The 27902-nt window shown below is 39.6% G+C and overlaps 1 protein-coding gene across 2 annotated transcripts; it reads left to right on the top strand.

Annotated features, from left to right (window-relative positions):
• On the top strand, positions 1–27902 carry AASS (aminoadipate-semialdehyde synthase). 2 transcript variants are annotated; one of them, XM_077178995.1, is made up of 24 exons: positions 1–112; positions 1933–2153; positions 3232–3408; positions 4055–4139; positions 4879–4946; positions 5057–5203; positions 6189–6267; positions 6352–6479; positions 6646–6794; positions 7986–8108; positions 8259–8370; positions 8897–8956; positions 9050–9117; positions 12825–12946; positions 15177–15306; positions 16177–16287; positions 17557–17665; positions 18032–18172; positions 20028–20195; positions 22390–22485; positions 24079–24194; positions 24371–24459; positions 24784–24960; positions 25385–27902. In XM_077178995.1, exons 2-24 carry the CDS (start codon positions 1941–1943, stop codon positions 25501–25503), a joined length of 2787 nt encoding a protein of 928 aa, XP_077035110.1. In that variant the 5' UTR covers positions 1–112; positions 1933–1940; the 3' UTR covers positions 25504–27902. The 2 variants fall into 2 exon arrangements, with proteins under 2 accessions (XP_077035110.1, XP_054487315.2); XM_054631340.2 differs by lacking the exon at positions 1–112 and adding an exon at positions 331–688.

The following is a 27902-nucleotide window of genomic DNA, read 5'->3' as shown; positions in this document are numbered from 1 at the left end:
TCCCGCCGCCGCCTCGCGGTTGGCTGCGGCGCGGGGCGGCGGCGCCGCCGGACCTCGGCCGGAGGAGGGGCCGGGGCCGCCCGGCCGTGCCGCCGCTGCCCCGCTGCCCGAGGTAGGTTCGCGCTGCCCGGCGCTCCGGGTTCGCGGTGCCCGGCGCTCCGGGAGTCAGCGAGCGCTGCCCGCCGCCCTCCGTCCTCCGCTCGCCCGCTCACAGCGCTTCTCCCCCTGCCCGCCGCCGCCCCTCTGCCTTGCCCTGCCGCTCCCCAGGGATTTTTTCCCGTCCGCGCGTCGGCCCTGCGGGCGGGAGGCCCCTCGCTGTGCTGCTGGGCACTGTCCCAGCCCCAGGGATGCTCGCGGGGATGTGACCCGCTCCCAGCAGGGACCGGCGCGGTGGCGGCCCCGCGGTCACTCGGCTGCTGGGCGGGGGGGGCCGGGGAGGGTTCCCAGCACTCAGGCTTGGAATGCTCAAGTTAGTTTCACTTTTCCAACGGGATGTGGATATCGCTGTGGCTGAGCCTGAGCACACACAGGGAGGCATGCAGGCGAACTTCTGGCCTGCCAGAGGTCACCCGGCTGTTTGCTCCCTGCCCGGACACCCGCGGTCCCGGTGCACTCCCGCAGGAAGGCGTCGCTTTTCTCCTTGTGCAAGTCCTCTGTGGGAGGGAAATTTGCTTCACTGCAGGCTTGGGTACGAGGTGCAGTGTTCTAGTAGAAACTGCTCTCATCGTTATGTCTTAATGTGCTGAGATAGTGACATGATGTGACAAGGCTTCCTGTTTTTTGAGAGGGATCATTATGCACTTTGAGAACCCTCTTAGCATGCTGAAGAGAAGCGTCAAAATACCTGCAACTTCACTACAGTAACCTTTGCTGGTGGACAGATGTAGTCGTAGGAAGACCACACTTGGAGCTGTTGTAGATGACTGTGTGATGATTCCCTTCGTGCTGTCCTTCGTGTGCTAGTCCCTCTGTTTCACCAAGCCTGGAGTTAAACAGGACCTCTGAAGTCTTTAGGTATATAGAGATTTTACAAGTTTGAGGCATGAGGACAAACAGGATTTTCCAAATGATTCAGATACAGAGATTCATGTATTATCAGTTAAAATTGCGTTGGAAGCAAAGTTCACATTTTTGAAGCCTATCTCTGAGATTCACATCTTTTAATTGCAAATGTATCTGACGGCCTTAGGCTCCTAGATACTTGATGCTGGACCTGGCAGTGTCCCTGCAGAAATAAGCAGTGGCATGTAGGCTTCACTGGGAGTGAAGAGACAGAGATAGAAGATAAAGGGGTTTTTCTCTGCAGTGGGAATCTGTTCCAGTGAAGCTTTTCCATTTTGCAGAAAAATCATACTAGGGCAAAAACCTGTTGTTCCTGGTCACACATATGCTCACTGCTACTCAATAGTTAAAGGTCTTGATCTTGATCTTCCATTTTTGGCCTGTGTAAGCATTAGTTGTATACTTAGTGCTGGTCTTTCTCTTTTAATCAACTGCCTGCCATACAGCCTGTGTTCTGCTTTCTTTCTATATGTTTGTTAGTTCTGACTGTTCTTGATGCAAGTTTTGATGGTCTTTGCCTGGTTTCTGGTGGCAAATGAATATAATTGGAAAATTTAAGTTTCCAGAATTCTTTTTAAGCCCTGCAGTTAAAAGTAGCTGCCTAGAACACATTAAAACCCTTCCTTTACAGTAATCAACACAACTACTAAAATTGAAAATTTGTCTCTAAAGACACCTCATCAGATCAAGATGCAACAAAATTCACTGAAATTGAATTCATGTCTCACAACAGTATGAAGAACTAGAGTATGAAGTGTCTAGTTTGTGTTTTACAGCAGATGCTAAAGGAGACCAGAACTTTTGCACAAACAGTGTCTGAATTGCATATGTACCTCTATTGTTTTATTACTTTGTCTTTGCTGCCATCAGGCTTTACCATGCTCCGAGCCTTTAGTCACACAAACGGTAGGTGTGTGTTCCACCACACTAAGCGTTGTCATCATCGTAAGTCTGTGCTGGCCATCAGGAGGGAAGATGTCAATGCGTGGGAGAGAAGAGCACCTCTAGCACCAAAGCATGTTAAGGAGTTGACAAAGATGGGATACAAGGTCTTGGTGCAGCCATCAAACCGGAGAGCCATCCATGAAAAGGTAAGGTCCCATTTGGAGACACAAGCAAAATCATAGTGCAGTTGTTAACCATAGTACAGGAAAAATAATATTCAAAGGCTATTCATAAGGAAACATAAAATCCCCAGAAACATATAAATTTTGCTGCTAAATGAGGAGTTGTGCTAGTGGAAAGGAAAGGGAATAGTTCTATAGCCTTTTAATGTAATCTTGGCGTCATGGTGGGTTTTTGGAGTTGTTTTTATCAATTTCGTGCCCTGTCATCACTCTCCCTAGAAGTTCTAGGTTCTCTTGAAGTAGAAGCTTGGGAATTTCTTTAACATTGGTGTTTTTGTCTTCTGTTTGTGAGAAGGCAAGAACTCTTAAAAACACTGTATTTTTTAAAAGAGCAGGAAAGATGAATCTGGTGAATTCCACTCTTGCTTCAGTCCTATTCCTCATGTGAAATGAGGAGAGTTTTATTCTTTAATGCTGTGAGCTTCAGGACAGAGAGCTTTTACAGTTTTTGTAGCAGCAGCAATTCTCTGCTGTAAGATAACTGAGAAAACAGATGCAAATTGAAACAAAAGTAGGGAATTAGTCATTACTTGCACATACCACCTTTTAATTAAGACACAAAGCTTTTTTCATCAAAGCACAGATCATGCTATCGCATTTCCTTAGAAATCGCTCATCAGCTTGGACTTGCACTTACACAATTTTATAAAATCACATGTCATCAGTCTTCATATTTTTGAATTTTTCAGATTTCTCTAAACTTATTTCCAAGTATTTGAACATCTTACAAAGTGTTCATTATTGCAATACTGCAAGATATTTCAAATTTAGTAAAATACCCTTTTTGTAGTCTGTAAATGTAAGATGAAGTACTTTACTCACACATAATTATAATTTGGCCTTGTATAATAGGATAATAGCATGGTAATTCAATTTGATACTTGATACCTCTTTATCAAAGAAATTTGTGGATGTATCACATGCAGTAACTTGTTTCTGCTTGGTAGAATTATTTATTTTTCCTCTGTTCTAGATGATAATATGCTGAGATCTGATTAAGAAAAAACACAGAAAAATCTTCTTTGATTTTTCTCTTTCATAGGATTACGTCAAAGCAGGTGCCATTATTCAAGAAGATATTTCTGAGGCTTCACTGATAATAGGTGTGAAGAGACCTCCAGAGGACAAATTAATCCCTAAAAAGAACTATGCCTTCTTCTCTCACACTATTAAAGCCCAAGAGGCAAACATGCCCCTTTTGGATGAGATTTTAAAACAGGTAAATTATGTCATATTGAAGATCATTGTCAATTAACATGGGATGGAAAATGAACTTAATGCTTAAGTGTGATCAAGAGCTTGCTGCCTAGTATGGTTACTTCCAGCACACATACTTGTAAGCAAGGCTAACGAGGACAGTTTTCAGTATCCTTTCCTGAAACTGAGTATTTCTTGCTCAGAGAATCTTGTGTTTGCAGTGTTACTCTCTTCATGTGCATGAGGCAGATAAGTTGTGAGCATGGTGTGCTCAAGGGAGGCTCTTTCTCTCTGAGCAGGAAGAGTTGGGAAGTTACTAAGCTGGAGTGCAGTCTGGCCATTTCAGAGGAAGGCAGCCAGTTCATGCAGAAATGAGCAGCCTCTTGCCAGAGGATGTGAATGGGCCTGGAGCTGCTGGAGTGGCACATTGGGGAGCAAAGAGGGTGTGCAAAGAGGGTGTGGGCAATGCAGACACTATTTCAAACAAGAATTCAGTGCTACTGTTATGTTTTTATTTTTATACTTTATCTTGTTACCATATATAAACCCATCAGGCTCTATCAATGAAGAATGACAAAGGCATGTGAAAAGGTAGTTCCTGGGAGAACAGCGTGCCACAGACTGCATTCACTGAAAGTTTTAATACTCAGTTTGCTGTGTATTTTCAGGAAATTCGACTGTTTGACTATGAAAAAATGGTTGATCATAAAGGAATGCGAGTTGTGGCCTTTGGAAAGTGGGCTGGTGTAGCAGGTATAGTGTATAAAGTAAAGGCAGGCTTGCAACGAGTGACTTCCTGTAATACTTCTGGTTGTCTGTCCTTCCTGGAAGTTGGGGCTTGCGATGTGTTTTTAACTGCATTTTGAATTCTTGCTTTTAACAGCTTTTTTCCATTCTGGTTTGTGCCTCCTACTTTCATGAGACGACATGTCAAGTAGTCATGTGGATTCCTGACAAATCTAATATTTTATGCTGTTGTCTTGAAGTCCTGTTTGTCCATTGAACTGTCTGGAGCAGACTAAGTATCAAGAGATGAACTGATTAGGCTTTTAATAAAAAAAAGGCTGCTGTCAGTCCCAAGAGCTTGAACAATATCTGTTTGTCACTGTTATGCATTTAATCTGATTCTTGTGTGGCATGGTTCTCATTTCTTTCTACTGAACTTTAGCACTGTTTCTTCAGGAGACTCTTATTTCCTTCTTTGGAATCCAGTGATGTGGATACACCTCATAAAAGGATATCTGAATATTAAATGGTGCCTAAATGCATAATGGGCCAGGAGCAAGTTTAAGGTCATGGACTGCTATTAATTTTCTCCTTCTCTGGTTTTATGTAGACTTTCTTTAGAAGTAAAGTATTAATATAAAAACATAGGAAAAATACCTGGGATGATTTGAGGCTTCAGTCAATCTCTGCAGTTTCTAACTGTGAATATTTGTAATTAAGACTGATGGACTGATGGTCCAATTTTCTATTGTTTTTTTAACAACAGGAATGATCAACATTCTGCATGGATTGGGTTTGCGATTTTTAGCTCTGGGTCATCACACTCCCTTCATGGTAAGAGTATTTTTAATGTATTTTTCTTTAGCTAAATAAATTTGGTATCTGCTAGTTATCTGTATTTGAATATGGAGAATATCTTAATTGGTCTGTGCCTTTGATTTCAGCACATTGGGATGGCACATAACTACAGGAATAGCAGTCAGGCTGTGCAGGCAGTACGGGATGCCGGGTATGAAATTTCACTGGGACTGATGCCAAAGTCAGTGGGGCCCTTAACATTTGTGTTTACGGGCACTGGTAATGTTTCTAAGGTAAGAATCGTCTTCACAATGAAATGCTATATAATTGTTAATAGAAATTCTTGGCATTTGATCTCTATCAGGTTAAATGGGTTGATGGGTTCATTTTGTTTGCTTGAGCTTCACATATTCCTTTGCCAGTAACAATTTTTAACTACGTAAACTACGATGTTTAATATGAGGTCATGCCTAACCAGGCTGACGTGCTAACTTCTTATCAATGAACATGGATTAAATCTTACTGCTTCTCTCTCCTTTCCAACATGTATGATTTCTCTCCCCCTCTCTCTGCACTGTTGACTCTGTGCTCACAAGGTAAATTAATCACTCCGTTAAAGTATGGAGGAAAGAATTATTTTTTCCAACCCCTGCTGAGTTTTTATGTCTGGATATCATTGACTTGGCTTACAAGTTCTTGACTTGAGGGTTATTTTTTTGTGACATAGGGAAAAGACTTCCCCCTGGTTTTGGCAACAAAGATCAGTTAACAAGGCTCCAGCTATAAAGCGAAATCACTGCCTGCATAAATGTGTTCTTTCTAGCCAAAAGGATGATGTGTCTGAAAATCTTCTGGTTGTGATCATAGCTCATTGGGGAAGTCATCTTGTAGTTCCTGGCTTTTAGAACAGCCGATGAGGAGTGGCATTGGGGATCTTTCCTAAAGAGAAACTGCTCCTCAGAGTGGCAGCAAAACCCTCTTGTGGCTGAGTTGGGGCTTCCCTGCTCAGCCGTTAGAAGTAAGAACCAGGCACTGGATTGTGGTTTAGGCATTTTGCAGTAGTGGGGAATGATGTAAATTCCTTGCACACAATGCCCAAGCTGCTTAGTTTTGGGTAAGCAGGAGTAGGTGTGAAACAATGTGTACATCTCTGGAGCTGTTCTTTGGCAGGGCTGTCAAATTGTATGTGAAATTTTGCATTTGTTTTCAAACACCAAGTGAGCAGTGTTACATGACATTTATGGTCTGCTTATTCTAAATCCTTCCTCGTGATTTCAGGGTGCTCAAGAAATGTTCAGTGCTCTCCCATGTGAGTTTGTGGAACCACATGAGTTAAAGGAAGTTTCCAGATCTGGAGGTATGCAGTGACAATAGTGATTGAAAACACAGAAACCCTTTTTGTCCAAGGTTTATAAGAGCTAATTTTTCTTTTTTACTTCAGACCTCAGGAAAGTCTATGGAACAGTGCTAAGTCGTCACCATCATCTCGTGAGGAAACGTGATGGACTGTATGATCCAGCAGACTATGAGAAACATCCAGAAAATTACATTTCTCGCTTTCACATTGATGTGAGCATCTTTTCTGTTCTTTTATGAAGGGTTTTCTACAGAGTGTTTGAACTTACTATACTTTTGCATTGTCATAATTTGAGAGCATTAACCTAAAATGCTGGACCAGGTCCTTCTTCTTAAAGTACTAGGTGAAAACAGGAGGCATCTGTAACTTTCTCTGCAGGTTGCACCCTACACAACTTGTTTAATTAATGGCATATACTGGGAACAAAATAGTCCTCGCTTGCTGAGTCGGCAGGACACTCAGAAGCTGCTGGTGCCAGTTAAATCTGCTACTGGTGGAATGGATGGCTGTCCTGAATTACCACACAGGTAAGACACTCATTTCACTTGTAACAATTTTGCAGCACAGTGATTAACTTGTAATGTTAGGTAGTTTCACCACAGCACATAGTAAATGATTGTGTTTATTTTGCATGGTTCCTGTGGCATGTTTTACAGTGCCCCATTTTCCTGTGGCACGTTTTACAGTGCCCCATTGATTTCACTCTTGTTCTTTTGTGCTTTGCAGTCCTATTTTCACAGTTTGGAGTTTTTGAAAACATTACAGTAGAAATGATTAGCAGGTATCAGCTGTCTTTCTGCAGAGGTAGTTCTGCCACTGATTTTCATACAGAATCTCATACAAATAAAAGTGTGGTATTTGGGAATGTACCTGCTGCACCAGTATTGGGAGAAGTTTCTATGCCTGAGCAGAGTTTTAGGGAAAGTGCTTGCTACCCTGTCATTTGACATGTGCAAGTTCAATAACTGTTCCTTAGCACCTCTTATTTCTGCAGCAGGTAGTGGAAATGTTTCACAGCCCTGATTAGTTTTAAGGATAGAATGTGGGGTGCAAATCAAGGGTTAGTCTCCTTTCAATGGGGGTGGGAGCCACCCTTTCTCTAATAGCCCTGACACAGATTTGGGGAGGACATGAAAATATATCCTGGTGAGGGATCAGGTCTTTATCTCTTCTCTGCCAGCTCTTGACACCTTTCTTTCTCTCATACAACTAGTAAAGAGTTGAAGAGTTAACCTTCAGTGGAGCCAGAGGCTGTGCATTAGGCTAATGAATGCTCCACCTGCACCTGCTATCTGGTAGAAGGCAGCTGCTTCTTTAGGCTTCCCTGTAGGATGGGGAGTTAGTTTAATGCAGGACTTTGGCATGACCTGAGAGAATTGGTAGATGGGAAACGAATAGGAGGTGTTGGCAGCACAGGGCATAGAGAGAAAATACCATGGGTGAATGGATTCTGCCAGTCTTGCCACGAAATTGGATGCTCTGGATAGGAGTGCAAATCTGATGAGTACAATAGGGCCAAATTTCCATTATCTTCCTGGGTACCATTTTTTGTGTTTTGTTGACTTCTAAATTGGTTGAGATGAAGAAGGCTGCAATTTACATAGATCTTTTTCACATTTCTTTTTTGTTTTCTCTCCACTTGTGACCTTTTATACCTGTGTTTCTTAGTAATTTGTTTAATACTCTATTCCACTGTCTTTTTATTTTAATTGCTTTAGGCTTCTGGCCATATGTGACATTTCAGCAGATACTGGAGGATCTATAGAATTTATGACTGAATGTACAACAATTGACAACCCATTTTGTATGTATGATGCTGACCAGCATATTACTCATGACAGGTGGGAGAGCCCTTCCTCTGTACTGTTTTCCATTGTAACTCGTAGAGTCAAACATTATATTGAAAAAATCATGCATTTATAACGCTTCTGAAAGGTGATGCCTTTCAGGTACTAAGAAGTAGTTTAGAAGAGCTGTTTTCTCTCTTTCAGTGTTGAAGGCTCGGGGATTCTGATGTGTTCCATTGACAATCTGCCAGCTCAGCTTCCTATAGAAGCAACAGAGTACTTTGGGGACATGCTTTTCCCTTATATTGAAGAGATGGTAAGAGCTTATGTGTCCGACAAGAAGGTAAAAGGCTCAGAACTTGGTCTGCTTGTTTGTTGCTTTTCTGGTCTCCTGTATACATTCAAAAGGAATCTGCTGTAGAACATAACTGACTTCGTACTTCAAAAAAAAGAAAAAAAGCTTTTGAAGTCTTGAGGCAATCCTTTGAAAAGGAAACATGTGAATGAGACATGAGTGACCTGGATGTCTTAGGGATTTGTCAAGAACACTTTCTGTAGGCAGAAAACAGGCTCTGGTGGGTAGTTCATTGCTTCTGGACCCTGCACCAGATGTAAACATCTGATTTTCTTGGGCACTCAGCAATCCCTCACAGTCAGACTGCTGTTTGAATTCCTGTATTTTCCTAAAAGTCAAGTGATGCTGATTGCAGCCATAAGTATTTCAAATATACAAGATATTGGTATTGTTGCATGCATTTAAATGTTGCTCAAAATCTTAATGTTTTACTTTGAGAAATATTTGGTAATAAAATGACCTGATTTGAAATAACTTGTCTCCATAGCTGGTATCAGAAGGCTCAGAACCTCTAGAGAAACAGAATTACTCTCCTGTTGTTCGAGATGTAAGTTTTGCAATTTTGCACCCTTCTTGTCTTCCCCTGCTTTGAAATATACAGACACATAAAGCCCTCAAAATCTGTTTCATATGTTTCCAGGCAGTGATTGCATCCAATGGCTCACTGACACCTAAGTATCAATATATTCAGAAACTGAGAGAGAGCAGGTAATGTAGGCTCTTAAAGTTTATTTGATTCAGGATTTAAAAAGCCACCCTGTCTGCATTCTGTCTCCCCTTTTACATTCATTTATTCTTGTGTCTTGGTGGAATGCATCTATACTGCACTGTGTTTAAATGTCTTCTAGGTTGATGATCTTATTTCTTCATGCACATTGCCTAAATCATTAACACGTGTTGTTAGTAACTTACATTGAAGTTGAGAAAGTGGTCATTTTTCTCTGTCTTGCGTTATGAAAACTGTTTTACCAGAGACAGAGAGCAGCCACATGCTAGATTTACTCTGTTACTCCTTGCCCTTGAGAAAAGGATGTAACATATAGTCATTTGAAAGGAATGGCAGAAAGCAAAAGGCTCTTGAATATTCCTTGAATCTAGTTACTTCTTGTGTGGCTCAAGTGCTGTGCTGTGTGGCATTGTTCTGTGACTGGATGTATTGAGGAGACTCTGAGACTCTCAGACTTTTTGTTATATTCATCACCTACAGCTTCAGCTACCACTTCATCCCCACCCTGTCACAGCAGTTATGTGCCAGTGGTAGCCTAGAGTGAATTAAGCTAACAAAAGTATAAATAACCTGTCCATCCCTTCCATTCCCCTTGCCCCCTTACTATTAACAAATATCTATAGTTTACACATGAAAAATGTTAATTTCACAGTAAGTGGGTTCATGTTCCTGGTCAGTGACAGCTACACTGTACATCTTACAAAAATTTAAATTGGTCTGACCATAAGCACTGCATGCACTCTGCACTAAAAACAGTTTGTTGACTTCTGCATCTCAAACCCCTCCAATTTTCTTTGGGACTTCTGGTTATGAACTTGTGCTTGATGAACTGAAGGTGAATTTTCACACTAAGTAATGTGCTATTTGCCTCTCAGAGGCTTTCAGCTCATAGTGATTTTTGTTATGTGCTCTTTGATATTTATGCCCTTCAAGAGGCTGTCTCAATAATAATTTTTTTTATTCCTCACACAGTGCAAGGATCTGATATTTTTTTAGCTTCCTCCATAATCACTTGCATGGTCTTTTGTGAACTACCCTGGAGACTTCATTTCCAAGGGTGGTTTTTTTTTGGGTTGATTTTTGATATTTCTGCAGATCTGTGTGCTGCATGGGATGTTCATTTGTTCAGTGGTGTTGTTCACTTAGCTGTCAGAAAAGCAGGACCTGCTAACAATACTGTCCTTTGTTTTGCAAACTTCAGAGGTGATGCAAATGAAAGAAGGGTTTTACTGCTTAGGGTGTGATGGTTTAGATAGAGATGTGCTCTTGTTCAGGCCCTATAGGAATTATGTGGCTTGTTTCCACTCTAGAAAAGTATTATGCTACATCCAGTTTAGTTTCTGAGGGTTCTGTTTAGACTATTTGCTAATACTCCTTCAATGTCAGTGAACATTTCAGATGTAGGACAGCCAGACTGTATGAGCTGAGCTGTCTTGGGTGCCATTAGATTTACCAAACAAACTCATCTACATCTTTGCACCCTTACTTGCTTCTTAACTCTTACTGGTTTCTCACCCACAGCTGGAAAGGCACATCACATTAACAATGGAGATGCTATTTGTAACTGAATTATTAAAACTCATTTATAGAGAGTAAGCATAATCTGGAGCTGTGTAGATTCTGTTCTCATGCTTGATGGGTCATTTGGCAGCTCATGTTTTTGCCTGTCCTAGAGTAAACATGCTGTATTTGATCCAAGTGTGACTTCATTCTACACTCTAGAAAATTTTTAGTAAATCTGATAAGTTGGATTGAAAAATCCAGCTTGCTTTCATACAAGAACTTCTCCTTCATCAACACTCCAAGCTACCTACCACTTTTGTTCCCTAAGGCATGGAGAGAAATTCTTCTCTTTCACTGCCCATAAGAGTTCAGTTGTGGACGACGTTCTTACAGGAGGAAGACAAGGAAAACCCTTGGGTCTGCAATATAATGGCTTAGGAGAATTTCTGTGAATGTATTAAATAATGATTTAACATTTTTTAGAAAAATCAAATCTGTAGAACTTTTATGAAGGTCAAAATTTACAGTAATCTATAGTAATAATTTAGGTTAGAGAGTTGATACATTGGTACATACCATTCAGATTTAATTATCTGAAAAGAATGACTTTTTAAAAAGGCTCTGAAATAAGAGTAAAGGGGGATGGAACATCTGAAATTTTGGAGAGTAATTCAAGCTTTACAGTACTGATACAGTAAGCTGGAATGTGCTTCAGACATATGATATAGATGTATTTGGCATTGATTTAACTCTCTTCACTCACAGTAGTTTTTCAATGGTATTATTTGAGGCCTTGTGCCCCTAAATATGGTCAGACGCTTCCTGCCATGCTTTAGTTTGGGCAATAGTGCTCTGGTTTGTCTTGCTCTCTCTCAGATGTTGCTCTGGCAAACTTCTACATTATCTATCATTGTTATGGCCATTTTTTAAATGAAAAAACACAACCAAAGTACTGACTTTTGGCTGCCATGAGAAGCCTCAAAAATATCTGAACCAAATATTATTTAGTAGACATGTGGTTGGTCCTCTTCTAAGGTCAGCAGGTTTCAGCAGAGTGGACAACATCTTGTCAGCTACAGGTCAGGATTCTTTCTGAGGCATAATCTGCAATGCTGGTATGAACTCTTAGTTGACAAAGGTGAAACTGAGGATCTTGCTTATATGCTTATGAAGATTCCTATGAGACTGTAACTTTGAAAGTCCAACCTATTGTTGAAATTTATTTTCAGGGTATGGGATAAGAAAAGCCAAACCTCAATCTCCTTTAATTAGATTAAACAGTAGGGCAGTGAACAGCTTTCTTCAAAAATAAGAAGTGCTTTAAGAATTTTTTCTTTTGCTAAATAATTTTTTCTATGTAGTCATATGTTACACAGTTTCACAATACTGATTTTACAACTTAATGCAAATCTAACCTAAAAAGAAAACTAATTATAAACAGCCAAAATGTGTGTTCCTGCTATGATTTATGAGTTTCTGAGAGCATATTTAAACAACTGCTGAGTGCATTATTCTGTTGACAGAAAGAAATGCAAAATCTGATGTGAGTACATCATATATTGAAAGTCAACAGATCTACTTAAATTTATTTATGAGAGTAGTAGTAGTTAGGTTGAAATGCTGTGATGGTTTTCAAATCTGAGTCCTTGTCTGCAATAATGATTTCTTGGTTGGGCATTAAATTTTATTTGACTTTTATTGACTATCATGTTCTTGTGGTGGACTAATATGAACCTACTATAATTTACAAAACACTCTTTCACCAGTATGATTTTGTGTCCTTTAACAGTTACTGTGTTGTAAAAGGGAGCAAGGCAGAGCCTGGAATCCCTTTCTGACAGCCCAGCATGACATTGGTGGCCCTCAAGGTATCAGGTTACAGTAATTTGGCCATTGGGAAAAATACAACTGAGGAAAGTTTTGATGAACAGCTAGAAGAAATTGGAGAAGCAGTGGGAATGTTGATGGATTTGATCATGTTTATGTTAGAGGAAAGGAACTAGAAGTTATGCAGCAGAAGAATGGGAGCAGCGCTCGATAGTCCTGGATTGGGGGCTAGGAGCTTGACTCTTGGTCTGAATAGAGCTCATGGTTTGTAGACTTACTAAAACATATTTCTTCTGTTAACCTTGGCAGATTACAGTTTCCTTCTGTAATTTTTAATTTTGCCTTGAACACCTTCTAGGGAACAGGCTCAGTCCCTGAAGATGAGTAATGAGAAGAGGGTTTTATTGCTTGGATCTGGCTATGTTTCTGGCCCTGTGCTTGAATATCTCACTAGAGATTCCAACATTGACATCACAGTTGGTATGTAAGAATTTGTTTTCATTACAGTATTATGTCTTACTGAAGCATGTGGCAGAACCCTTCTCATAAATAATAAATGGATGTGGTCCTGAGAAGAGATAAAGGAAATCTTTGTTACTATGCACAGCAGAAAAGGATTTTATAGCTTTGTGAGCATTTTGATTTTAAATAATTGATTTGAAAATGACATAGCCATGTTAGAAGTTAACTGTTTCCATGTGTAACCTGTAGGGAAATTGGAAAGTATTTTTCCTTCTAACCTGCTTTGGGCTCAGGATTGGTTTTGTACATACTGTCATTTTTGTACATTGGTTTTTGGCTGTGTTTTCAGCCTCACACAACAAGAATATGAAAATGTTTTTATAGACATCTGTATGAGTTAAGTAACTGCTTTTCTTAAAATGAGTGTCTTGATGGTAAAACTTCAGACTCTGACTTTCCCATGAGCACCAAATGCCTACTTGTTTATTCCTCTGTTTTGGTTTTATCTGTAGCATATTTCAGGCTGGGCATCTCAATAATCCTTTTCTGTACCCTTAATGATGACCTTACCCTGATTCTGGGGCTTCAGATTTAAAACTCAGGCTCTATTGCCTTATTGCCTGAAAGATATTTTGCTGGGAAGTCATTTCCCTTAGAACTTACAGTTTTATTGCTGTTGGTTTTTGTTGCTATTGCATTGATTTTTTTTTTTTTTTGGTCATGCTACTTTCATACCTGGCTCTTGGCTGCTTTTTCTACCCTTCATGGTGATAACCATAGTACTTTTAACCCCTGGGAAAAGATTTACTGGGAGGAAGAGGGGAAATCTAGGAAAGCTGCACCCTTGTTATGAGCAGTTCCTGAGGTGGTGAAGAGGGAAGGATTACAGCAATGTGCAGTGCCCATCCCCTTGTCACTACAGAGGTTGCATCCACTCCCTGCAGTGCAGTAGCAGGAAGGGAAACCAGGTGAACTGGAAGATCTGTTTTGCCAGGCACTGAGCAAACATAGCCTCTTATCTGGGTAGCTTAAAAACATGCAGTTTCTACAGCACACATGCACAAAAATAGCACAGAAGGAAAGGGACATGAAGATATTACTCTTTAATATTTTGATAGCAGGCAAGTAGGTGCAGAAAACAAAATGCACATGCAAGTGCCATGCTTGGTTTCGTAGTGTTAGGCTACACCACTTTAAATCCAGATGATGAAAACTTTAATGAGGAAACCTTCATGTAATCAAAATTTTTTAAGTTTGAATTTTTGGATGATTTTGCCTAGCTCTTTTCCCTCAGCACAATTTGATTTGTAGGATATAGAGAAACACCTTCTGGTAATGTTTATTTCCCACTGACTGTGGAAAGGCCATAAGGGAATAAGGCCATAATTCAGAGGCACAGATGCCTTGAATTCTCCATAACCTTGTGCCCTTCCTGCTGCCTTCTTTGGCCGTTCCTTTTTCCTGGCTGTGTTCTCTGGTTTGTGCTGGCAGCATGGTGAGCCGGGAAAGGAAATTAGTCAGATGTAGCAAATACTGGTTGTGTTACTGTCATTCTCTTTTTCAGTTCTGCTTTCCTTATAATGGTAAGTGCTGATGCCTTTTAATTCCCCAGGAGCTTGTGCCCCATGTGCTATCTTCTTTGGCCACTCCTTTTTTTGTTCTCTCTGGCTTGTGGTGGCAGCATGGTGAGCTGGATGGGAAACCAGTCAGAGGTGGCAAATACTGGTGTTGTTATTTTGGATCTCTTTCAGTTCTGCTTTCTTTATAATGGTAGTTAAGTGAAGGCAGGCAGAGGCTGGGTTTATCCCATTTAGTTACAATATGGTATTTGGGATTGGGAGGACTAAGCCATATGTAAATATTAAAAGTAGTCAGTTTGACAGTCAGTCACTTTTGCTCACACTTGACCTAAGCTGAAGCTTATTGTTTCTATCTTTGTCATTTTTAAAATTGTGATTGATGTGAATTAGGTTTTGCTTTAAGCTATTAAACTTGACTGTAAATAGGAATTCTGTTGAAGTGTGTTGAGAATTTCAAAAATTTCTTTTTAAACATGTGGAATGAGGGATCGAGTAAGTTTTTCTGAACATGTTTGTTTACTAAATGTCTGATTTTTCTTCAACTGTTAGTGAAGGAAAACATGCATGCAAATGTTTCTCTTTGGGAAATATGACACAACCATACATGGGTGTGCTTTAGACTTAGTTTCATCTATAGGTAATGGTTTATTGTTTGACTTTTAAAACAGTATCTGTCATGAAGGAGCAACTTGAACAACTGACAAAGAAGTACAGAAATGTTACTCCAGTTCATATGGATGTCCTTAAGCATGAGGAAAAGCTGTCCTCTTTGGTGAAAAACCACGACCTTGTGATCAGGTTAGATTTCTGTGTAAAACATGACAGACTCAACCCTAAGTCATGCTGCTTCTTTCCCCCAGTTGCTTGACCTAAATCAACACATAAGCTTTTTTTTTAATGGCCAAGATTTGGGGTTGTATTTGTGCATGTAAGTAGTTGTAACTGGCTGCTGCCTTCTCATGTAGCAGGGCATCAGAACTTTAAAAGGGGTTTTGACTTCTTCAGAAGTGTTCACCAATTAGGTGGATTTCCTTGTTAATGTGAAGGGCCAGTTGCATCCACAAGCTTATGTGTCTCTGGGATCAAATTTTCATATTCACAAGAGGAGGAAAAATTCTGGCATCTTGGTAATTTCTTCTGTATATCCCATTAAGAAAGAACTCATTCCAGATATTGATACAGGGAAGGAACTTCACAGTCCTTGCCATTTTGTTTCTTTTGCCACAGCTGTCATGAATGTTGCTTCTGTTCCATGTAGAATGTGCTTTTCACAAAGTAGTTCACCAAGATCTTTGTGATGCAAGCTTTCTCAAGGACAGTTTACATCTTCTAAACCTCCAGCATGCTTGTTTAGAAGATGTCTTTGAAAGAGTTCAGTGGTTTGTGGATCACAGAGAAGTGTGATGCCCTCTCAAGAATGACTTCCCTATTGTTCAATGCCCTGTTCTGAGTGCGTACAACAATGCTGTCCTGCTAGGGTACTGTTTCACTTTCATTGCTATGGAACTGCTCAGGTGTGACTGTATGTTCCAAGGCAGGTGTGACTGTATTTTTGAGCTATTACTTGAGTTCTTTTGTAGGCATTCAAAAAACATTTGAGTGTCTTTCCAGTGACAGGATAAGAAACTGGTTGAATTTTGATGTTGCATGATTCTCCTTCCTTTGTAGTTTGCTGCCTTATTCAGCACATCCTTTTGTTGCTAAGAAATGTATTGACAACAAAGTGAACTTGGTAACAGCCAGCTACTTAACACCAGCCATGAAAGAACTTCAGGAGAGGTAGGTGTGGAACTAGCATCTCCCTGGTGTTGCTTCCTTCTTTAGTGCATTATCTGAATATTTTGCAGTCTGTTACATCTGCAGCACTTGTTGTGAATTACTGTTTTCCAAATTCTTTCTGCTTCTCTTTCTGTGATGAAGGACCAAGGAACTTTCCCAAAGGTGCATGTTGCAATGAGTGCGTACCCAAACCTGGTTAGACTAATGCTCTAAATAATGGAATTTATTTTTCTGCCTGCATCATCCTAGTTCATGTTAATGTGCCTTTTCCTCTTCCCTCAGACCTGTTAAGATGTTTGAGCTGGGCTGATATTCAAGCTGAGTAGCTGTGCTGTCATATTCTACCAGCAAGCTTGTTCATCATCCTTTGCCTTCCCGTAATAAAAACTCGTTTCTTGGTTTATTGTATCTACAGTAATCTCCTCCTTCATGCTCTTCTTTTGGATATGCCCACTGTATAATTTTCAAACTGGTGACAACTCTAACTAACGTTTCTGTTGTCCTACTTACTATATGCTTGGAAGTTGTTTTGAGCATGAAGCTTAATCTAGGTACTCCTCTGAGGCACAGTATTGGAAAATCTGAAGTGCATTCAAGTGAAGAATTGTACATGCTGTGTCTCTACAAAAGATAAAACAGAAAAAACTAGACTGGTAGAGAATCAGTGTTGCAGAAAGTGAGGGATATTTAGGGGCCTCTCCTACCATTCTTACTGAAAATACAGCATGCACTCAGGAAAAAAAAATAAAAAGGGTACTTCGCATTTGTCAAAAGACAAACTGATTTTGAAAATAAAATAAATCTTTGGTTTGTGGTGATATGTGAACTCCTCTGGGAATGTAGGCAACTATTAGGGAAAAACCCCCCAAATACTTGTAATTTTGGAAAGCAGGCATTTTAGTCTCTCTTCCTTGTAGGAGCTCTTTAGGACAATTATGACTAGCTTTGTGCTGCTCTCTGCATTACTACCTTCCTGCACTATAGCACTGTCCAGGAGACTCTGGGATATGGAATAGCCAGGAGAAAATTGTTTTTCCACCAGCACCTAGGCACAGAGAAGTAAGAGAAAAAAAGGTTAGAAGACTCTTAGATGGTTGTCACTTTTCAGGATTTTATATCTGCTTTTGTTTCTTTATTCCCACAAGCTACAGACAGAGCCCAGAATTTACTGTGTTGGGGAAGGTTCACTGGGCAGATTGGACAGATTTATGGAATAAAAGGCCAGTAATAGTGAATATTCTGATGGCTCTGTGCTTCTGTTATTTTTAGTGTAGAAGCTGCTGGTATTACAGTTGTCAGTGAAATGGGCTTGGATCCTGGTCTTGATCACATGTTGGCGATGGAATGTATTGACAAGGCGAAAGAAGTTGGTGCTACGGTAAGGTTAGCGGGGAGTGCGTGGCTCTGCCAAGATTATATTAGTAAAGTTGTTCTTTTAACACCATGCAGCTTTTGAGCATGTCACTGATGTGTAACAGACTCTGGACATTTTACTTTTTCTGATGCTTTGAATTTCATAGCTACTAACTCACTTGGTGAGAATATCAGCTAAGATGGCCCTGCCCCAGTGTATCTTTTCCTCTCCCTTACGGGCAGTGCCTGCAGTTTTCCCCTCCCCACTGTAGATCCTTCTCATCTGACCCATTTGGGGAACAACAGAAATTTCAAGAACTGATGGGTAGATCTCTATGCATCCTGATCTGTTTTCTCTTCACTGTTTCTTTCCTGTGGATAAATCTGACAGGTTGTATCGTACACCTCTTTCTGCGGTGGCCTGCCAGCTCCAGAGCACTCTGACAATCCTCTGAGGTACAAGTTCAGCTGGAGTCCACAAGGGGTGCTGCTGAATACAGTTCAGTCTGCTACGTATTTAAAAGATGGAGAGGTGAAGTAATGGGAAAATTTTCATTTAAAACCAGACAAAAACTGTGGTATTTGGCTAAGGAAGGAACTGGGACGTGCAATATGCTCTGTTTACTTTCAAGCCAGTTGCATAAATCACTTAGGACTATGTTTGGAGCATGATGATACCTAGCTGCTGCTAGCTTAATACTTACTTACTATGTGGAAACTGGTTGCCAGGAAGGAATTCATTCTAAAGACAAAAGCAATGGATTGGAGTTGATTTTTCTGGATTCAACTTCCATTCCTGTTGGAAGTTGCTTTTGCTATTTAATTGCCCTGTCTTTGGTCCTGTGAAATAAAGGTGAGAATGCTTGTCTATCTAGTTGTGTTGATAAATCAAATAGCTTCATTTTGTACTTGCACAATGCACAATAGAACTCTTGATTCCTTTCTCTTTTGGTGCAATGTGTAATACCAATAACACACTGAGTGGGTTTTGTGAAATGCTTTTTGGTCTATTTTATAGAAGCTTTGTTTTGCTGTTTGTGCAGGAGTCATTAGACTGAACCTTACAAATGTCACTGCTTCTGTTTTGTGTAAACATTGTAATTGATTTGTGCAAAGCTATTGCAAGCCATTATCACATTTCTGCTTTCCAGCTCTATCTATTTCTACTGTCACTTGCTCAGAGTAGTTATTGCAATTGTCAAGGAGACTGACTTGTATAACCACTGTAAAGTTTAGCTAGTTACCTAAAACTCTTTGATCTGCAAAACTTAGAATTCTTTTGAAATATAATCTTTTATGTTTTATGACATTTTGGTGCTCTACTGTTTTTATGGAAGTAAGAAAGGAAAAATGCAGGGATTGTATGTTGGATCATTATTTAAAAAGCAATGAAGTATAAGTTTCAGATGAAAAGGGTTCTTGGAAAATGTTGAAATATTTCTATTTCTGATCTGGTTCACCCATTGCTAGGAAGAATTAGATCATGCATATGAATGAGTCATTATGCCAGCACTAGATGAGCTTGTCAGTTAATTCTGCAGTTTTCCCTCCTTGCCTCTAAATACTTATGTCTTTGACCATTGTGTAGGATTCTTTCACACACCTGTCTTGCCTGGCAAACACAACAGTATCTTTTGGCTGCAGGCTTCACTGCTTTAGTATTTCTTCTATAAGTAAACCTTGTCCGTTTGCTCAGGAGTCAGAAAATGAGTTTGTATTGATGCTGCATAGCAGATCTGGGCTTTAGCTGCTTGAAGGAAACGGGGTTCAGGGCTGTGGTTGGGAAGAGAGTGGTAAGAGAACTAGTCCCCTGTTGTTTTTTTTTGGTTTTCCTTCCATAGTGCTTTGTAGCTTCAAGTAAAGACACACATGGGCAGTAATTTTATACCCATGTGATATCACTTGATTTATTTTAATATTTTTTTTAAAAAAAAGGAACAAGCATCCATCATTTTGTTTATATCTGCTTTCTTTCCCATATAAAAAACACCAAACAAAACCTAAACAACATAATAAATTACTTGACCAAAAAACAGAGAGCTCATGTCCCATCACACTGGTGCAGTTCGAGACATGCTCCAAAATGGCATTAATGTAAGTGAAATGGGAACCTGCCATTTTAATATAAGTGCAGCAGGAATTAACTGTGTGTGTGAGAAGAACATGGCTTGTTTTAGCCCTTTGATGGCTGACAAATTGCATGGTCTTCCAGCACCAAGTATGATTAAATGGCTTGGGCAACTGCTTTATTTAGATTGGGCCTTTGTTTGCACTTTAATGCCAAACTTGTTTTTCCTGCTTTTGAGCATACTTTATCTTTTCTGTTCCAAAATAAGTTGAATACAACTGCACAAAAATAATATTTGCTGTTCTTTCACAAACTTTAGATTATCAATATTCCACCTGGAGGAGCGTTACTGGATTCTGTTACTCCAATGGATTTTTTCCCAGGATTAAACCTTGAAGGTTTTCCTAACAGAGACAGTACGAAATATGCTGAGCCATATGGCATTCAGACAGCTCGTACTTTACTGAGAGGCACCTTAAGATACAAAGTAAGTTGTTGGTGTTTTTATTAGTAATTATTGTTTTCCTCAAGAGATGAATGTTGCAATTTCAATAAAAATGTGTATTTAAGCCTTTTACAGGTCTTCACTTGCTGTTTATGAGCTCCCCATTATCCCAGTTTCCCAGTTGAGAGACAACTGAAAGCAGTTATCTTTTTTTTTTCTTTTTTTTTTTTTAATGTAGCTTTCTTTACCTGGTATATTTAACAGGTATTTGCTGCAAAATGGAAAAATAATTTTATTTGTTTTAGACAGTTGGCCAGTTGTCTTGCATAGTCTGTGTTTCCTCTTTTTATTCTGGCTCTGTATCTGGTGTCAGATCAATAGAAGATTTAAAAAAATTAAATAATTCTCTTTTCTTATAGTCCCATGAAAAACATAATGTAAAAATCTTACAGAAAATTATGATTTTCCAACAATCTGAGAAGTTTTTCATTAAGTAACTAGAAATCTTAAATTTGAGAAGCTTAATAATTTTGGTCAGCTAAGTAAAATGTAAAGAGATAGATGTGTTTCCCTTCTAACTGATCAAGTCTTTTCCTTTCATTTGTTAGATGTCCAAAGCAGAATCAAAATGTTTTGATGTTTTTCTGTCAGACTTTCTTTTTCTTTATTTTTTTCAGTCAATATGCATTAAGAAGGAATAAACGTAGAATCATATTGAAGGTTTGAAAAAGCTTTTATGGATGTTGTATTATGTCTGCTAAGGTTTATGCTAGGGTTTAAGTTATTTGTCCATAGTCTGAGGAAGTTGCATGTTCTTTTTGTCTTAATTCCCCTGTTGCAATACAACAGGATTTTTGTCTGTATTTCTGGGAGGGAAGCTTGCTTAGATAAAGGCATGGAAGAAGGAAGGCCAGTATGGGGGAAAAAGGGTTATAAATTGCAATAGCTCTCTTTCTGTCAGTCTAGATACAATCTCTTTTTCAGAAGAGATTGTAAAAATATGTGGGAGGTGTCTGTCTCATAATGGAATCCTAATATGACAATCCTATCTATTCCATTTGGTGCCTGGTAAAACTTTCTTCTTTTGTATGGGCTAGCACAAGGAACTGCAGAAGTGTCAGGGTGACATGCCAGGTGGATGTCAGTGTGCTGCAAGAATGCTGGTCCTGTGGTTAGTGCTGTTTCCTTAACCCCCACAGCAGGGCCAGCACTTTGGGCTGGGGTGGTGATGGTTTGGGGAAGGGTTTCCATACCTCTGCCTGCACGGTGCTATTATTGCTATTTTTTGTTTATACTGTGTTGACATGGCAGCACAGAGTCTCTGTGCTGAGCAGGACAGAGTTAGTGTTGGCCCTTTGCACGTGCTGCTGTGCTGCAGAGCAGAAGCCCATCTGTTCACTGAGGAGCCAATCATCTCCTAAAAGTGCCTTTTAGAGATCAAGTTCAGATACCTAATGGAGTCAGTTTAAAAAGAGGTTTCACACAGAAGGATCTCACTGCAAGGCCATCTGAGCTGATAACCTAGTGCTCGTAATAAGTGACTCCTAATTTAATTAGTCTTCTTTCAGGGTGCTTTATTTCCTCCATTCTGCTTTTTTTGTGTTTCTAGTCACTTGCATGTAAGTGCTCTCAGGTATTCAGCAGCTGTGTGGGAATGTTAATGGGATACAAACAGAAGTAAGCAGAAATCAGTTGAGACTTCTTTTATTGTGCAGTCTAATGCAACCTTTGCAATTCCTTTTAAACCATTCTACTGCTTTGTCTGTCTGATATTCCTGAAGATGAGAAATAAACACACAGGATTCTTACCTTTAAAAGCAGCCCATGTGATGTCCACACAATCCCAGTGGTGTGGAACTGGGTGAGCAGAGTTCAGCATTGTGCTCTGTGTATTCAGTAGTTTATCAGCTGGCTGACACAACCCTGCAGTGACAGGCTGGGATTTCCACCAGTGCTGGCCATCTGAGTCCTTTGATCTCAGCAACCAATGGTACTTGCCATGGAAGTATTGATGACAGAATAAGCCATTAAAAAAAAAAGTATTGAAAAGTGGGGAAGGGTGGAGAGGGGCTGGGGAAGACACTGCTCCATGGCATTAACCTCACTGGCATCAGGTTATTGTGGCTGGCTTCCCAGGGAATAATTATGGTTACATCTATCACTGCATTCAAACCAAGGAGAAATACCTCATTTTCAAGTGATTAATGTATTTAATGGTGTTATTCTTTTATTTCAGGGGTTCTCCAGAGCCATGGGGGGCTTTGTAAAACTAGGATTAATTAACCCAGATCCTTATCCTTTGCTGAGCTCAACCACGCCACCTCTAACCTGGGTGAGTTACTCTGCTTACTCTGCCTTCCTTCCTCTGGTTTATTGATGGTTTTCTTATTGCTAGATTTGGGTTTGCTTAGCAATGAGAATCTTCTACTGCATCCCCATCTTGGAAATGTTTTTTTTCTTGGAAATTAGGAGAACTTTCTTCAGCAGGAATGGAATAAGGTGCTGGAACAGGTTCCCTGATAGATTCTGGGGTGTCTGACATTGGAGGCTTTCAGGCCTCAGCAGGCAAAGCCATGGTCATATTTTTATGCTTTTTGTTAGTCACAGTCTAGTCGTCAGTGTCCAAATTATTACTGGCTCATGATTGTCAGTGTAAAAGTATTTTTCAGGGCATCAAGAAGTAAGAGCTTGTGCATAAATGAGTATATTAATTTGTTTTTCTATTGAAATTCTGTACAAGCATTTTTTAGATCTTCTGTTATGCAGCTTTTCTGTCTTGATTGTGGATGCCTTACTTCATCTTTATCTCAGCCAAGACATGACTCTGATGTGCTGCTGTTACATTTGGCAATCAGAATTTTTGTTGTCTCTATAGAGACTAGGTATTTTATATTTCAGTATGGGGTGGAAAGAGCTGAAGAATGTCTTGGGTGTTCTCAGAACCAAGAAAGCAGAAGATGAAGAGGCCAGTCTTGCTTGTCTCTGACTAACATTTAGTATTGGGAAGATGAGCAAACTCCAGGAGTTTTTGGGTGGCCATATAGGAATTACTTTTTTTTTTTTCTTTTTTTAGAATTATTTTTTTTTATTTTGTGATAATTTTTTGTCTACTTTCAATTTTAGAGTTGATAGTTTGAAGTTTTCTTTGCAAAGATGACTGGAATTTCCAGTTCTTCTAGCCTCAGTGAATAAGTATACAGTGTTATGTAATCTGTAAAAGTAGCTATAAACTCATTATTCTCACTGCAAACATTTAGCAATGTTTTTACATCTACTCTGTCAGGAAAGTAGAAGAGAAAGTCTAACATGAGCTTGTAGACTCTGCAGTTCTTGCATATTTCATATCTTGCTTATAGTACATTATCCACCTTGCTGTGAATGAAGCAAGCAATAATTAGCATCTAGGTGGCACAGAATGGCCTTCAGATATGCACAAGTATCATGAGAAATCTCTTTGGTAACACTCACAGGATTTTGCCAGAGCTTTGTTCATTTTATTGGTCTGTTTCCTTCCTTTTGAAAGGGACATTCTCCATTTCTACACCAACTGAAAGATACCCTATCTCTAAATTTTCACTCTGTCATTTTCCAGGGGGCTTCTCTTTCATCCTAATTTTCTCCTAGTGTTCCTTGTTTATGCAGGCTTTTATGTTCTTTCTTTGCTGCTAGAGGAAGGGGTAAGACTAAAATATGGGGTGAAGCAGTGGAGGAGTGGGGTACAAAGTCTTTTAGGAAAAGATAAACCCTATTTTCACCTGTTGTGATTAAAATTCTCAAATTTCTCACTTTCCCAGTACACATAAGCTGACTCCTCTGAAGTCCTGGATTTTAACTGATCTTAGTAGAGTAGTTGTTTCTCAAAACTTTGCTTGAGATGGAGTGGGAACAGATGTCAGACCTTCATGAACCTTTTGTTTTCAAACAGAAAGAGCTCATGTGCAAACTGGTTGGAATTAAGTCACCTGCTGAGCACCATGTTCTTAAAGAAGCTGTATTTAGCAAACTGGACAGGGACAAAAGTCAGCTGGAAGCAGTGGAATGGTAAATGTTCCAATGATTTTGAAAGTTTAAAAATTAAAAAAGAAGTGTTTGCAATTCTAGCCATTTTGGTTCATGTTAATACTGTTAAACTGGTATGCTGAACAACTGGAAATTAAAAAAATGAGATGAAACTGCTGATAGGCACTGATGTAAGTCTTCCTCATTTCTTCTGCCAGGTTAGGTTTATTGGGAGATGAACCGGTTCCAGCAGCAGATTCCATTGTAGGGGCTTTTGCAAAGCACATGGAGATGAAGCTGCCCTTTGGTATGGGAAAAATTCTTTTTCATGGATTTGAATGGAACATGGCAATATCTTTTATAAGCCTTAATTGGATTAATTTGCTCACCTTCATTAATAAACCTTCTTGATAGGTTTTTTAATGTATTGTGATGTTCCCTACCTCCCCAATTTATCCTTTTCTTTTCCTGTTACACTTTCAGTTTGATCTTAGTGTTCTGTCCTCCTCTGTTGCCTTCAGTCACTTCCCTGATATGCATGCTGTGTATGTGTAGTGCCTAGCTATTCAGGAACCTCATCTTGATGTCACTGACATACAAGTAATGGATAGTTTGTGTGCTTTTCTCTTAGGCACTGGAGAGAGAGACATGATTGTTATGAGAAGTGAAATAGGTCTCAGGCATCCTTCTGGCCATTTGGAAGACAAATTTATTGATCTGGTTGTCTATGGGGATAACAAAGGATATTCTGCAATGGCTAAAACAGTAGGATACCCTGCAGCTATAGCTGCTAAAATGGTTCTAGATGGTAAGTGCCTATTCCAACTTCAGTAAAAGTATTTCAATCCTCTTTATCTTCCTGCCTGTAGAAAGTAAATATATAGTGTCTCTTAAGTACATTTATGTGTATTTTTTTTTAATTTGTCAGATGCTTCCTGTCTACAGGCATTTTTAATCTGCATGTTTGGATGTTCAGATATTCAGTGACATTCTTAATTTACTGCTTAATCCACAAAGATTTTTAAGTCATTTAATATTAAATGTTACACTAGTATAGACAAAACCTTTAGCATGATAAATTATAATTGATGATGTGACAGGGCTGAATGGCTCAGCAGTTCCCTGCACCTCGATCTGGCTGTGTCCCAAAAACCCCACTGTGAAGCTACCAAAGCTTTCTCAAATAAACCTGGTAGAGGACTAACACTGGTTTTTTAATGCCTTTATTTCAGGTGAAATAACTGCCAAAGGAATGGTCATACCTTTGACAAAGAATGTTTATGGGCCAATACTTGAACGTGTTCGGGCAGAAGGCATTATGTACAGTACTCGCAGCATTATCAAACAGTAACTGAAAGCAGTGGATTTTATCAGGTCTTGGGTTTTTTTGGTGCCCCCACCTCCCCTTTTAGAATCTCAGTTGGACCAGCTAAAGGCAGCACCTGCCATTTCATAGGCAAATGTTGCCTTCTGTAAAACCTGCCACCAGGCTTGATGTAGAAACTGTCAATACTCACAGGTTGTGATATTTTCCTCTTAAAATTGTTAAGCTTTCATGTACATGTTTCAGCATCAATCAGATCTTTCCTTTTATCTTTTCTAAAATATCTCAGAAGGTTTTTGTTTTTTGTTATTAGAGTTTATCTCCTAAGTGTATAGGGTTATTATTGCGACAAAGTCAAGCTGAAAGAAAAATCTGTTAGTGGATTATTTTGTGGTGGAAAAGTCCGGGTAATGAACTCCATTGGTGAAGTTTAATTGTTCATGTGGTAAAAATTATTTTTCAGAAGAATGGAGATGGACATGATACTTAAATTTTAAGTCTAGTTGTCCCTTTCACTTTAGCAGTATTCATGAATGTTTTCACAATAACAATATGCAAAAAATAGTTTAGAAATTCTGCACTACTAGCAAATAAGATCCTGTTAAATCTTGAAAATGTTCAGTTCTTTAATATTTGATCTTAATATTTTTAATCACTTTATAATGAATGTAAATTTAAATTAATTGGAGGAGGAAGAAAATTTAAGGCAGGCTTCCCCCTATACCCTTTCTTGTTACAGAGTGGAAGCTGGTTGCAATATATTGAAGTACCTGCTGTTACGTGTTGCCTTGTGCTGTGGAGAGAGCACATTAACATTTAGCTCTGCAGCTACGAAGGGCAATCTGAAATACAACACAGTTACTGTGCTTAGAAGATGCTCCAAATGACATGTTTACTCTTCCCACTTACACTGTGTGCCTCATCCAAGTTAAGTACTGTTACAAAGGGAATACATTGTGTAGTGTATGCAGCTTTGAAATGCACCAGGTTTAGAGGTATAAATTGCCATTTGTTGAGTTAGCTCCTGTTCTTCTGCTAGCATGGTTCTGAAGCATTCACTTGGGAACCTATGCCTACTACTCAGTACTGTGTCACTTTAGCCTGATGGAGTTTGCCAGCTCATTTGCTGCTGAGTGCTGTGCTGTCACATGTGTCAGCCCTGCTCTAGCTGCAGTTTAGCCACATCAGTCCACAACTGAGCTTTAGCCCAAGTGCAGCTTCTCCTTAACATAGTACCAATTGCATTTTTTTGTTTCAGGCCTGCTTCTCTTGCTTTTGCTTAGGGATTTCTACACCCCCTTGCAACTTAAAGCATGGCTTAGACTTCATCAGTCAGGTCTGTGAGGTGTAGTGCTGTGGGCAGGTTGTATTTGCACTGGTACCTGTGCACCTGCCTAGAGCTTCCCTTTTCTAAAGCTGAATGCTGATGCAGGAAGCTGTCTGCTTCCAGCTTTGCTCACAAACGCACTTTGCTGATAAATGCCTTTTCCTTCCTGAGAACCAATGCTGTAATCACAGTTCCAAGAGGCTGGAATTCCAGGTGTTGTTTTGCATGGTAGGAAAAGCAGCCATAACAATAATTCAAGTTTTGATCTTCAGGTTTTGCTGCTCAGGATTTGGATTTTCTCTGTGCAGGTGCAATGAAGTAGCAGCTGCTAGGGAGTTGGGTGAAAGGAGCCAAAGGGAGAATGAAGGGCAGGTGTTACTGTGAAAGAGAAGGACTTTCTCTACTGAACCAAGGCTTTTTTAATGTAATGTCAGATTTGGATTCTGTTACAGTTCCATGCATATATCACACAAAATCCTGTCTCCACCAAGTTCTTTTGCTTCCCACTGACCTTACAGGCTGCTGGTCTGTTGTCTGGCTGGTAGATGCAGCTGGGGTAAGGATGGAGCCTGCAATGTTCTGCTCTCTGCTGCCTCCTCCTTTTCCAGGTAGATTAATGGCCTACAACTAAGGGTTAAGTTATACTTGTACCTGCTGGTCCCTTCCAGTCCAGTGCTTGGTGAGACCAGGATTTTACTTGAGAATTCTGTCCCCTCCCTTAGCCCACGAATACACAACCACAGAGTTGTTCCTCTGTATATATGCATGCACCATACTTGCTTTTCTGCTTTGGAAATGCAGTATGGGACAAAAATCAGATTTTTTTACAAATATCTAATATTTTTGGAACATTAAAGAATGAGAACTGCAGTGTTTTCATCAAGAAACACTGCTACTATTTTTTAAACATTTTATATTGGAATATATTTCTAATTCCCAGTGCAATGCTGCATTTTGTTTTCTATGTTTAGACTCAAATGAATTTATTGCTCATCTTTTTGTATGAAGATTATACTTCTCAGTTCTCTTTGCATATTACTGGAAAGATAATTGTATCTTATACATGAGATTGCTTGAAAAATAAATCTGAACGCCTCTG

The sequence above is a fragment of the Agelaius phoeniceus genome, chromosome 5 (genome assembly GCF_051311805.1).
Source record: "Agelaius phoeniceus isolate bAgePho1 chromosome 5, bAgePho1.hap1, whole genome shotgun sequence".
Taxonomy (NCBI): domain Eukaryota; kingdom Metazoa; phylum Chordata; class Aves; order Passeriformes; family Icteridae; genus Agelaius; species Agelaius phoeniceus.
This window is presented reverse-complemented; position numbering and strand designations above follow the sequence as displayed.